The 13,758-nt window shown below is 52.0% G+C and overlaps 1 protein-coding gene across 1 annotated transcript in view; it reads right to left on the bottom strand.

Moving 5' to 3' along the window:
* DNAI1 (dynein axonemal intermediate chain 1) overlaps positions 1 to 13,758 on the bottom strand; it is a 208,956-nt gene that overhangs the window by 154,038 nt on the left and 41,160 nt on the right. The window contains exons 10-12 of the mRNA XM_075932798.1: positions 10,279 to 10,363; positions 5,416 to 5,533; positions 3,097 to 3,140 (exon numbers count right to left, since the gene is read on the bottom strand). Coding sequence (XP_075788913.1) covers positions 3,097 to 3,140; positions 5,416 to 5,533; positions 10,279 to 10,363 — 247 coding nt within the window. The remainder of the gene's footprint in view (positions 1 to 3,096; positions 3,141 to 5,415; positions 5,534 to 10,278; positions 10,364 to 13,758) is intronic.

Below are 13,758 nucleotides of genomic sequence, written 5' to 3'. Positions count from 1 at the left end.
TGAACCCACATCTTCTGAGTCCTGGTACAAGGGCATCAATCACAAGACCAGGTTCCTTCTGCCCTGCTGACGCTAGCAGCATTGCAAGCCTAGAAGTGAAGCTATTGACCTATTACCTGAAGCATGGCCTTTGTTTAAAAGTGAAGGGTCCCATTTGCTATGGGGTGGTTTCATTGCTAGGAGATGAGGAACCCCCAGCAGAAATGGCCCCAGCCTCTCCCACACTCAGATCTTATTGCCCAAGTTGTCACTGGTGGTCTATGTGGACAAGTAGTTTGAACTAGGGTGGCTAGTGTAGACAAACCCTTACTGTGTACACACACAGCACCAATGGGGCCCTGAGGTGTTAGCTTAATACAGGCAGTCCCCGGGTTACATGGATCCGACTTACATCAGATCCCTACTTACAAACGGGGTGAGGCAACCCCGCACTAGCTGCTTCCCCCCAGCAGACCAGAGAGACGTGGAGTGGCTTTTCTCAGCAGACACCTCAGCTTGAGAATAAAGGACTGAGGGAAGTGAGGTGTGGGAGAATAAAACTGAGCTCTGGAGAAATGTTTGGCTAGAGTTTCCCCTACAATATGTGCCAGTTCCGACTTACATATAAATTCAACTTAAGAACAAACCTACAGTCCCTATCTTGTACGTAACCCGGGGACTGCCTGTACAATAAAATGAGCCTGGATGTAAGTGCAGGTGGAATTGTGCCATGTGGAGCAATTGAATAGTCTAAGCGGATAGCTGATTATCAGTCTTTTCCTGTTTGTGTCTCTCTCCAAGCTATTCAATGGGGTAATGCGGAAGGAGGGGTTGTGACAGCCCTGAGGGTTGGATGTGTGCCTTGGCAGCTGCCCCTGCACTCCTCTGAGCACAGGCACCATGATTCTGACCGGCGTTTGCGCTAGCAGTGTCAGATGAGCAGTCTCTTTAGCCACTCCTACCCACCCACCCTTCCGCAATGTCTGGTCCCCATCTGGCTTTTAACATGTGAGCTGGCACTTGCTGAATGAAAGATCTTATCAGGTCTGTTTGGGCTTCTGTGCAAAACAACAGCAAGAGGAACGTTTCCATGGCTTTTACAGACTGAATTTATTTTTAAAGGAAAAATATTCCCCTGCAGGCTTGGCAGCTCCTCGCTAGCACAGGAGAAACAGAACATGAAATGTACTTGCATTGGCGAAACTGACCGGCCTGTTTACATTGTCAGGGCTAGGCGAAGTACAGGATTAAAAACTAACAGCAGAAGTACAAAGTAAATCAGACTGTCAAATTCTTTCCATTATATTAATCCAATGCAGTGGTAATAGGGCAAGGGAGCCTTAAACTGCATATATGATTTTTATCTAACTTGCGTCTTTCCATCTGAAACAAACCTGTCTCATCCATCACAATGGATTCCATCTTCATCACCCCCATGTGACACCGTCACAGTACAGATACCCGTTAAAGAGTACAAGGATGTATTTAGCAAACAAAGTGGCAGGCAGCCACCGATGTGGTGTTCGCAGCTAAGTCACTGCACCTGTGAAGTCGGTTTTCTTTGCCAAAAGCAGCCATTATTAGCCCCACCATCTGTAATTTCCAGAGAGTGTTTACCTTCAGCAGCAGCTGCTGCGTTTAGCTAGTTAGTTTGTTTCCAAAACTGCATGGAGAACCCTGAATGTCCTACTGTGCATTGAAAACATACAAACAAACACACACACATAAAAATAGTGAGAAAGGAGAGAAAAAGCATCCAGGTAAGGGAGACCAGAGGGATCCTTTGGCTGCTCCAGCAGCAGACAAAGTGAGTCAGATCATCCCACCCATAGTGCCAGAGTGAAGGGTTCCATGATGCAAACTGCCCTCTTCCTGCAGCAAGGACGTGGGCTTTGTCACCCCATGGTGTTGTGCTCCTTGTCCCAGCCCTCTGCAGGATCCGAGATCAGTGGGTAGGGAAGGAGCAGAGCCTGGCCACCCACACACTCCCATCCCCCAGCTCTGTGGAAAAACAAAAGCCAACAGTTCGGGACTGCCCTGGATTTTCCAATTTCCCCTCCTGAGCAGGGCACCAGCCTCAAGAGAAAGGCCTGCGCAGGAGGCTGTGGCAACATGACTACATTGAAATCACTCTGCAAGGGCAACTAGCAGAGCTTCAGTGCCAGCCCCTGGGGAGGTTCTGGGCTAGAAGGCTGTCCATTCTGCAGTAGAGGAGCGATCTTCCCAGAATCGTGAGTCGCGGCAGCTCACAGATCCATGCCCCACAGAATGATCCCAGACACACTAGTGCAGGGTGCGAGAGCGGATCCTGGCCTGTGCAAATTCCACCGCAGGACAAAGGAGCTGTTAGCTCTGGTAAGGATTCAAATTAAGGCTGGAGGATGCTTATATAGAGACGCTTCTATGGCATCCTCCCCCAGCCCAGACGTTAGAGGAAGAGGCAGAGTACAAGTCAATAGAATTTCAAACTGCAGCTGAGAGGGAGTAGTTCCTTTTTCAATGACAAAGAGTTATCATGAGGGAGGAAAACCTAATCATCATGCAAGGCTGCCCATGCAGCTAGTGGTTTTATTCAAAGATAACAGCCTGGCACCCTCAGGGAACTGGTTAGAGGGCAACACTTGTTGACTATGGCTTTGCTTTAAGCTGCTACCCTATTGTAGACAGCTAGAGCACTCAGCCAGTTCAATGAAAACGGATTTCTATTTGGATTCCGATATTCTCTTATGGTGTTTGCAACACGGAAGTTGCTGTCTGATGCACGTATGTGCTAGTGTAGGAAAACCAGTTAGTTAGTGACACTGAAAAGTCTGCTACCACAAAAGAGAAACTGACCAGTCGGCTTTTGTTTTACAAACTGAGTGAAATGCAAATAATAAAAGCAGCAATAGCACGAATATGTTTGATTTTTTTAAATTACATATGCATGATCTAAAGTGATGCTAATAATACAAGGATGAGAAAATGCAGGCCAACATTCCAGATTCCTAACTATTGTGATGGTGTCTGCCATCGTGGTAAACACATCGATAGCAGTGCAATATTTTTAAGCTATATGCTATCATTTAACCCAAAATGCCCCTTTTAGACTGCTAAATGATTTAATTTGTAACTTACAAGAGCCATGTCCCACTACAAACAGATCCTTGTACTTTGGATTCCTGTAACAAGAGAGTAAACGTAAGAGAGTATTAATGATCTCACTCCACAGGCGTGCATGGGTTTCACAGGATAAAGCTACGTGGCCTGCCCAAAAGAACATACAGTCCAGGGCTTGATCCTGCAAACATTACCTGTGTGACTGAAGCTTCGCATATGGCTATTGTTCACAGGCTCAAACCCTATGGCTACGTCTACATTGGCAAGATTTTGCGCAAATACTTTTAACGCAAGAGTTTTTGCGTTAAAGTATTTGCACAAGAGAGCGACTACACTGGCATGTGCCTTTGCGCAAGAGATGTGCTTTTGCGCAAAAGCATCTGTTACAGTGTAGTCACTCTCTTGTGCAAGAAAGCTCCGATGGCCATTTTAGCTATCGGGCTTTCTTGTGCAAGAAATTCATGTTGCCTGTCTACACTGGCCTCTTGCGCAAGAACAGTTGCGCAAGAGGGCTTATTCCTGAGCAGAAGCATCATAGTTCTTGCGCAAGAAGCACTGATTTCTTACATTAGAAGGTCAGCGTTCTTGCGCAAGAACTCCCCGCCAGTATCGCCAGCTTTTGCGCAAAATCTTGCCAATGTAGACACAGCCTATGTGTGGACTCACACAACAGGAGAGGACGGCAACACATGGAGAGGATAAGGAGGGGCTGTGCCAAAGATGACAACAATCAGATTCTAGTCTCTAGAGCTTCCCACCTGGTAACTCCCTGCTTTTGATACACTAGTACTCGTATATCTCCCTGCTTCTGTGATTTCCATGCCATGCATGTGACGAAGTGAGTTTTACTCTGTAAAGCTGATGCCCAGATAAATCGTGCCACAGGACACCTGGTTGTTTTTGCAGATACAGACTAACACCACGACCCCTCAGACTAATTTTGATCAGTAAGCGCTGCAGGAGGGCAGGCAGGGCAGCGTTGATTCTCCAGAGCTCCCAGGCAGAGGGAGCTGCAGGGAGACATCTCAGCTGAGAGGGCTGCAAAAGTCTAGGAAGCCTTACAGGGAGGGCTATATAGGTGAAGCCCTTGTAAAGGATTCTAAAGACTTTTAGGCACAGAGGGAGGCTCTGTGGATGCTGATGCCTGTTGAGCATTAAAAAGATGAACTAGGCCTGGGCGAGAGAAGCTGAGTACTACTGTATGTTAGTAAATGAGATCCCAGAAAAGGAAAGTTAATCTGAACATATCGGTGGTGATGTTTTGGAGCGAGAAGGAAGAAGGTAAACTGAGGCAGCAACAGCTTCCCAATGCTAGGTTGGGTAAGGCCCTCTATGAAGCACACCTAGAACCATGCCCGATACAATTAGTTACTTGTGGAAAGAATCCCTATTCAGGATGGTGCTTGAAACCCACGCTTAATGTAGAGCATGCGCTGAAAAGTGCTGTCCTGGAACAGAGCCAGCGGGAAGATTTACACTGCAATTAGGCACCCCCTTACCCATGCTTGGGGAGGTCAGGCCAAGGGGTGTTTAATTGCAGGGTGGATGTTCAGGATGGCTCTGCAGCCTGAGCTCTGGGACCTTTCCACCTCCCCGTTCCTAGAGTCTGGCCTGAAGCCCTGAACATCCTGAAGAGCCTGAATGTCTGTTGAGTATCCCTTTACCTCAAGTCTCAGGAGCCCACGCCAGCTGGCATGGGACAGCTGCTGGTTTTTAACTACAGTGTAGGCCTGCCCCAAGTGTCTTACTTATCCTTTTGCATGTGCAGTTACCTGACTGCAACATGGAATTCTACTCGCACTTCGTCCTGCTCGGGGGGTTTTCTGTGCACAGACCAGAGCCTCTGCTTTCCAAAAACAGACCCATTAAGTCATACAGCCCTTTCCTCCCTCCCCCCAGCCAGTGCAGGACTGACCCCTCCTATATGGTCTCCAGAGATCAGCCCATCTGGCGGGAGGGTCTCAGAGGAAGGACCCTTGTTCTGTTTCTTTAACCTTTTTGCCTGGGTGCACCACATTCAGCCAGCTGTGCTCCTCTTCCCATGGAGTCCAAGCAGGTGTCTGACCATTCAGCATCACAGCAGACGCTGTCTGGCCGAGGCCCCAGCGTGGTTTGCCATGCCCAGGAATAGCAGCGGGGTTGAATTATTTCCAGCCAAGGTCCCCTGGAAAGCACCCGAATGTTTTTAAATGAGAAGTCGGGCTTCCTGCCACGGTCACGGAGCGGGACTGCCGAGTTCTGCATTTCCCGGGGACACAGGCTCACGAGGCTGCAGGTGCCACCGCGCCATTCTTGCCCAAGGATTTGAGAGCTCAGATCTGCAAGCAAAGAGCTCACCAGCAGATGGCAGTAACTGCCAGCCTCTTGGCTTTGTCGTACTGAAACTTCCACAGTGGAAGGAGCGTCCCCTCCTGGTCTCTGTATTCATCCGCAGGGTCCTCGAAATACTTGAAGTCTGCAAAGGGAGGAGAGGAGAGGAAGGTCAGCGCGTGGCACAGAGCCTAGACCAGCGCCTGCAGGGGGTCATCACGGCGCTCCTCTCCCTTCGAGCTGAAGGGCAGGTGCCGTCCCAGATCTCCGAGCTTGTGCCCAAGGCACGTCTCCCGCCCGTGATTCAGCATTTAGCCCAGCAGAGCCTGGGTCCCGGGTGGGATAGAGGCGCGGTACGCGCACAGAGCAAGAGACTGGCCCAGCCTAATCACCACAGATCGGGGCAAGGTTGCCAGGTACCTGGCTTCCGACAGGAGCGTCCCCGCTGACCTGGCTGCTAAAAGTCCAGCTGGCAGCGCACCGAGGCTAAGGCAGGCTCCCTTGCAGTTGGGGTTGGTCCTGCCTTGGGCAGGGGTCTGGACTCAAAGTCCTCCTGAGGTCTCTGCCCGCCCTGGGATTCCAGGATTCCCTGCCTGTCCTGGCACTGCACAGCTCCTGGATGTGGCCCTCAGGCGAGCAGCTCCCCTGGCTGGGAACCGGGGCCAACGGGAGCTGCAGGCACAGGCAGCCTGCAGAGCCCTCGGCCTCTCTCCATAGGAGCCAGAAATGCTGCCTGCTTCTGGGAGCAACCTGAGGTAAGTGCCACCTGGCCAGGGCCTGCACCCAACCTCCTGCCCCAGGTCAGAACCCCTCCCACAGCCTAACTCCGTCCCAGAGCCCCCACCCCGGAGCTTCCTCCTGCACCCCAACTCCCTCCCACAGCCCAACCATAGCCCTGAACCTCCTCCTACACCCTAACTCTCTCCTACAGCCCACAGCCCAACCCCAGCCCTGAGCCTCCTCCTACACCCCAACTCCCTCCCACAGCCCAACCCCGGCCCTGAGCCTCCTCCTACACCCCAACTCCCTCCCACAGCCCAACCCCGGCCCTGAGCCTCCTCCTACACCCCAACTCCCTCCCACAGCCCAACCCCGGCCCTGAGCCTCCTCTTACACCCTAAGTGTATGTCTACACTACCACCCCAGTTCGAACTAGGATGGTTAATGTAGGCAACCGGAGTTGCAAATGAAGCCCGGGATTTGAATTTCCTGGGCTTCATTTGCATAAAGCCGGGCGCTGCCATTTTTAAATGTCCGCTAGTGCGGACTCCGTGCCGCGCGGCTACACACGGCACGGACTAGGTAGTTCAGACTAGGCTTCCTAATCCGAACTACTGTTACTCCTCGTTTCACAGCCCAACCATGAGGAGTAACGGTAGTTTGGACTAGGAAACCTAGTCCAAACTACCTAGTCCGTGCCGTGTGTAGCCGCGCGGCACGGAGTCCGCACTAGCAGACATTTAAAAATGGCGGCACCCGGCTTTATGCAAATGAAGCCCGGGAAATTCAAATCCCAGGCTTCATTTGCAACTCCGGTTGCCTACATTACCACCCTAGTTCGAAGTAGGGTGGTAGTGCAGACACACCCTAACTCCCTCCCACAGCCCAATGCCAGCCCTGAGCCTCGTCTTACACCCTAACTCCCTCCCACAGCTCACCCTGAGCCTCCAACCCTCTGCCTCAACCCTGAGCCTCCTCCTCTGCAGCCCCACCCCAGGGCACATTCCCCCCACCCTCCCCGAGCCCTCATCCCCTCCCACACTCCAACCTCTGTCCCAGCCTGATGAAATTAAGTGTTGGGCAGAGGGAGAGCACATGACCGAGGGAGGGGGTGGCGCCTCGGAGAAGGGGTGGGGCGGGCTGGAGCAAAGGTGCGGAGATTTGCGTGGTTAGAAAGTTGGCCACGCTGATAATGCATGGGAAGCGACATGGGAAGGTCACACAGCAGGTCAGTGGCAGAGCTGGGACTAGAGCCAGGTCTCCTACATGGCAAGTGCAGTGGCTCCGGCACTGGGCCACATTTGCTCGTTTTCTTTTGGAAACTGCAGAGCCGTAGGGGACCTCCCTGGGGGTTTGGAGACACAGACTAATGTGTTGCTGTTTCTGGCAGTGGCAGCCCTGCACAGACAGTAAATAAGGCACACACCCCCAGGAAGCAAGGTGCTAAGAACACAGACAGTGAGAGAGAAACATGGATTCTAAGGAAAGGGAGAACCACCACCAAGTGAGGTGAGCAGGTGCAGAGGGGCCATGTCCTCCTCAGGCAAGTTCTAGAGAACATGACCTATGAGGGAAGGCTGAAGGAATTGGGTTTGGTTAGTTTAGAAAAGAGAAGATTGAGGGGGGACATGAGAGCCGTTTGCAGGTATCTAAAAGGGTGTCATAAGGAGGAGGGAGAAAACTTGTTCATCTTGGCCTCTGAGGATAGAACTAGAAGCAATGGGCTTAAACTGCAGCAAGGGAGGTTCAACAAGGACAAGTGCAGAGTCCTGCCCTGGGCCGGAAGAATCCCAAGCATTGTTACAGGCTGGGGACAGACTGACTAAGTAGCAGTTCTGCAGAAAAGGACCTGGGGGTTGCAGTGGATAAGAAGCTGGAGATGAGTCGACAGGGCGCCCTTGTAGCCAAGAAGGCTAATGGCATATTAGGCTGCATTAGGAGGAGCATTGCCAGCAGATCTAGAGAAGTGATTATTCCCCTTTATTCGGCACTGGTGAGGCCACATCTGGAGTATTGTGTCCAGTTCTGGGCCCCCCACTACAAAAAGGATGTGGACGCATTGCAGAGGGTCCAGCAGAGGCAACCAAAATGATTAGGGGGCTGGAGCATATGACTTATGAGGAGAGGCTGAGGGACTTGGGTCTGTTTAGTCTGCAGAAGCGAAGAGTGAGGGGGGATTTGAGAGCAGCCTTCAACTTCCTGAAGGGAGGTTCCAAAGAGGTTGGAGAGAGGCTGTTCTCAGTGGGGGCAGGTGGCAGAACAAGGAGCAATGGGCTCAAGTTGCGGTGGGAGAGGTCCAGGTTGGATATTAGGAAAAACTATTTCACTAGGAGGGTAGTGAAGCACTGGGATGGGTTCCCTAGGGAAGTAGTGGAGTCTCCATCCCTAGAGGTGTTTAAGTCTCGGCTTGACAAAGCCCTGGCCGGGTTGATTTAGCTGGAATTGGTCCAGCCAAGAGCAAGGGACTGGACTTGATGACCTTCTGAGGTCTCTTCCAGCTCTATGATTCTATGATTAGGAAAAAGTTCCTAACTGTCAGGGTGGTGAAACACTGGAGTAAATTGCCCAGGGAGGTTGTGGAATCCCCATCTCTGGAGATATTTAAGAGGAGGTTAGATAAATGTCTCTCAGGGATGGTCTAGACAGTATTGGGTCCTGCCATGGGGGCAGGGGACTGGACTCGATGACTCTCGAGGTCCCTTCCAATCCTAGTATTCTATGATTCTATGATTGATTCTATTAACACAACCCCACATCCGCCAACACCGCTGTCCCGGGTGTCAGGAATGACTTTAGTGGGAAGAGAGAGGGGCTCCATTAGAAGGGACAAGATAGATGGAATCTGTCCCGGGATATCTGTGCCCTGTTGTAAGCAGGCCTACCGGATGGGCTCGCACAGCTGTTTGTACAGGCAGCTCAGACTGTGCCATGAAAGGAAATGGCAGATCTCCTGGAACCAAGATCACATTTAACTCCCCTAGAAAATGCCTCCCCAGATTCCCATTGTAACTTTCTTCGGGTGATGGGGATAGAACAGCTGCATGTTGCAATGTTTTACTTGAGGAACGAACACACGATGAACCTTGGCACTACGGAGGTGCTTTCGCTCGGAGGACCCTGGCCTTTTACAGACTCACTAATTAATCTGTCCTCACAGTATCCATGGGAGGCAGAGAAATATGACCAGCCTCACTTTCCTGACGGGGAATCGAGCCGGTGGACGGATAAGTGATCTGCCCGAGGTCACCTAATCATTCACTGGCAGAGCTTAACATAGGCCCCAGGAGTCCTGACTCCAGTCTCCCTGCCATAACCATTAGGCATTAGAATTAAAGGCTGTCGCCCTCCCTCGGGGACTCTGCCAGTGAGGGGAAGCTTTGAATCCACCTCAGGGCTCCAAAGCCGAGGCTGCGTGGGGTACATATGGAATCAGTGATTTCTCCATGTGTCGTGGCCATACACTTTCCCAGCCAGCGCTATATTTTGGGGATTGTATTGGCCGGCTGTGCCCACGCCAGTGGAAGCAACGAGGGGTGTCTGATGCTGCCGTCACTTGCCTCAATTGCTGGGAGGCCTGTACCTGCTTTCTGTTGGCTGAAGGGGTCTAACCCTGGGCTGAATCTAGCCTGTAGATTTTAGAAGCGACCAAAAGGGTGTTGGCAACTTTGGGGCCACTTCAAGTGGTCCCTTCAGGCAAAGGACAGGCTGCCGGAAGTGGCCTCTCACACAGACGCCTCCGTTGCAGGGACTGCGAGAGTTGGAAGTAACATTTCATGGACTATTGCACTTTACCATGGTGACCCTGGACAGGGTCAGTATGGTACAGCCAGTCTGGAGCACAACCGGGACTCTCCTCAGTGACATTTCTCCCCACTGCTCTTCCTCGCCGTGCCGGGCGAGCTTTCCAGAGGAGTCCTTGCAGCAGGTGTGGCCACAGAGCTCAAAACACCTGAGTAGCCTCTGACTTCTCTGAGGGGTGATCCAGGGCTTGAGCCACGGAATGGCCAGTTGTCACTGATTCGGGCTGGACTTTCTAATGGAGCCAGAGGGCCAGGCATGCGAACCCCACAGACGAGAACCCGCAGCCTGCCTTCTCAAAGGAGCTCTCACCACTCTGGCCACAATGTCCAGCCTGGGTGCGAATGGAAGTCTCCGGGGAGGGCGCCGTACCTTGCGCAATGTCATCAAAGGTATTCTGATTGACCATCCGCTCCACTATTTTAGCTGCCTTGGTCACCTTGGTTACGTCATCGCCCTGCCAAACAGGAAAACATTTTACAAGCAACGTGTTGAAAGAAAGGGAAATTACTTCCTGTGCAGCGCTTCCCTGGAAAAGGAGCTTCAGGGTCTCTCGGGGATAAGCATAGCCCAACGGGTTTAAAAGCCTTTCAATAAATCTCTAGGAATTCAACTTTTAAGTTGTATGCAGATCAACAGCAGCACACAGCATATAGCTAATGGAGTCGGTCACGGGGGGAGGAGGAAGGGGGAGGATTTTCAAAGACATGGGACAGCTAGGTGCCTTGAATGTCCATAAGAATAAAGCTCTTATTGTCTTACAACTGTCTTAGCACAGTGGAAAATTCCATTCTGCAGACGACATGCTACAGGGACACCAGAACATGGAGGGTGATGAACATGTAATGGGGTAGGGGCAGGATCTGAGGGGGAAGAGCAAGATAGGAGTAGGTCTTGGGGAGAGGAATGGTGCAAGGGTGGAGCTTGGGAAGACAGGACAGCACAAGGGCAAGGCCTAGAGGGAGAAGGGGAGGTATGAGGGTGGAGTCTTGGGAGAAATGGACAGTGTGGGGGCTCCAAGGGAAGGGGCTGTGCAGGAGCAGGGGCTCTGGGGGAAGGACTACTGTAGGCCCAAGGCCTCAGGGGGAAGAAATGGTGCCAGGGGTGATAAACTCCAAGCCCCCAGTCACCCAAGCCCTGGGTCCGCCTCCCCTCAAAATGAACAGTTCCTGGACAACCCTGAACACAGGATCTTTCGGCATGTACCTTAGCGATAACAATTGTGCTCTGTCCTAGAGCCTGGCAGAGGAATAGTTAGAAATTTCACAGTATGCATATTGATACGTTCGCAACTTCTTAGAAAGTGCATGGCAGGGGGGTGGCGATGGATAACCAACCACTGCCTTTCTCTAAAATGTGCCTTATCCATTGGAATCAAATGGGCGTTAACACAAATGTAAAAGAGCTGAATAAAAATCACTTCCCCCACAATTCTCGATTCCTGCAATGCCTTCTTTTCTCTGATTATCCAGTCACCACCGCGTCCATCGACTCTAGAGATTCTCCCGAGCAATTCCCTGCTTTTGCTAGCTATGGTTCCACTCCACCAGCATTGGCAATGTTGGGAACCCAAGTTTAGACCTGTCGCTGGCTCTCACCAGCACCTTGCGCTGAACAAGGCTCCTGGACATGGTGGCTAAAATGCTGAAGATATGAAGGGAGCAATTCAACAAATTTGTATGCCACAGGCATATGAAGAACAAAAGATAGGCCATATTGGATCTTCATTGTCCGCCGAGTCAGCTACATTGCCTTCAACAGAGACTAGCAGTCACTGCTTCTCCCTGCCCCTTGTCAGTAAGTACTGCTGTACCCGCAGAGGGAGCAATACCCTGCTGATCCCCACAGAGATCAGTGGGAACATCACCATGTTCTTTTCACTCTTAAGCTTCCCAGCTTCATGTCTGAGATGGCCCCATGAAGTGAAGATCAGCAGAGGACACTTAACTCCATTGTACCAAAACGGCCAGAGAGTTACACTCTCAAGGTATGTCTAGAGACTACATGGCTCCGTCGACGGAGCCATGTAAACTAGTTTCCCCCGCATAGGCAAAGAAGCGGGGATTTAAATAATCCCCACTTCATTAAAATAAACATGGCCACTGCGCTGTGCCGATGATCAGCTGATCTGGTACAGCACGGCAGTTTAGATGCGGATCTGTCGGCTGGGGACGTCTTTGCCGACCGATCCCTTATGCCTCGTGAAACGAGGTTTACAGGACACCCTAAACAAGCAAAGTGCTAAAGACGGCCTGTGAGGTGACTAGATTCTGATGTGAACATGCAAAACATTGTTGCCACCGCAGTTAAATGTTGCACCAAATCTTGTGCAAAGTGGGCCAAGTGAGATGTCTATGGAAAGCGGATGATTCGCTGATTCTGGTGATGCTGCTCCTGGGCATGTCTTGTGTTTGTATTTGAAGTCATGAAAAGTGGCTCTGTACTTGTATTTCAAACGTTTGCTTATCGGAGATTATCAACGGGCTTGGCCAACCTTGGTGAATGGGTAGCTAGTCAAGTGAATAGCCCAGGGGTGGGCAAGAGACTGCCAGCCCGCCAAGCCACTGCATCCAGCCCACGGCTGCCTCACATCGATCCATGGTTTACAAACCAACTGTTCTCTGTTCCAGATGGCTGGGGATGGAGGAGGCAGATTTCTCATGCTGTTCCTGCCCCCCAGCAAAATTTCTTAGCTCCCATTGGCCAATCTCTCAGTTTCTGACCAATAGGAGCTGAGAAATTTGCTGGGAGCAGGGGAAGTGTAGGAAGCCTTCTCCCTCCTTCCTCCTCCTCCCTCCCCCCCCTCCTGCCCCTTCCCCGCATGCTCGGAATGGAGCCATGTGGAGCAGTGAGCAGCCTGCAGCAGACAGTCTGCCTCAGGCTCCTGCTGGTAAGCACCTCCCAGCCAGAGCCTGCCCCTGGCACCCCCACCCTCCCCCTCCCCAACCTTCTCCCCCCCTCCACAGACCCATACCCCCTCCCAGATCTGGCACCCGCGAGGGCAGGGGGCAGGACTTGATGACCTCTTGAGGTCCCTTCCAGTTGTAATGTTCTAGGATTCTATGATCTGCCCCAGATCACAATCCCCTCCTAACCTAGGTCACAGCCCAAAACCCTGCATCCCAGTCGCATGCCCTAGGTCACAACCGCCTCCTTCACCCAAACTCCCAGACCCCATCTCCCTCTTGCAGCCCAATCCTTTACCCCAAGCTCCCTTCTGCACCCAACCTCTATCCCAGACCCCGGAATGCCTCCACTGATATCCTGGAAGAGTGCGGCCCTCGACCACTTTCCAAAATCTTGGAGTGGCGCCCCCATCAAAAATGACTGCCCACCCCAGGAATAGCAGCACTTCACTGACCACGCACCTCAAGTGCTGCCAGTCCATAGCTGAGGACTTTGCTGTGAATGGTCAGCGCAGGAAGCAAGCCATGGCTGCTAGCTAAAAAGGACTGGGCCATGCACGGACAGATGACTTGCTCCCATTTTGGGAGGTACTTTCACACAAGGAGAACAAGGACGTTCCCTCCACGTGGGCAAAGGTATAAAGAGGACCCGGGGGCTTCCTCCGCCTTGGTCGTCATTCCTGTCTTCACTCCAGCTCATCTCATCGGAAGCATCTTCACTATCAATTGAGTCTGAAAGGACTGGTGACCCATCCTAACAAAGGATGCAAGGGTGGTCGGTGCTACTAGGGCTGGGGGAGGCAGGCCTCCAGCCCCACCTATAGCCCCATCCCTCTGCTGAGGTCCTGCTCCCCCCCACGGGGAGGGGAAAAGAAGGGAGGAGGTGAGCACATGCGCCTCAGCCTCCTCTGAGCCTCCCCATCCTGGAGCACCAGGGAGGCCCTCC

Source organism: Pelodiscus sinensis, chromosome 6 (assembly GCF_049634645.1).
Source record: "Pelodiscus sinensis isolate JC-2024 chromosome 6, ASM4963464v1, whole genome shotgun sequence".
Lineage (NCBI taxonomy): Eukaryota > Metazoa > Chordata > Testudines > Trionychidae > Pelodiscus > Pelodiscus sinensis.
Note: the sequence above shows the minus strand (reverse complement) of the source record. Positions and strands in the feature narration are given on the sequence as shown.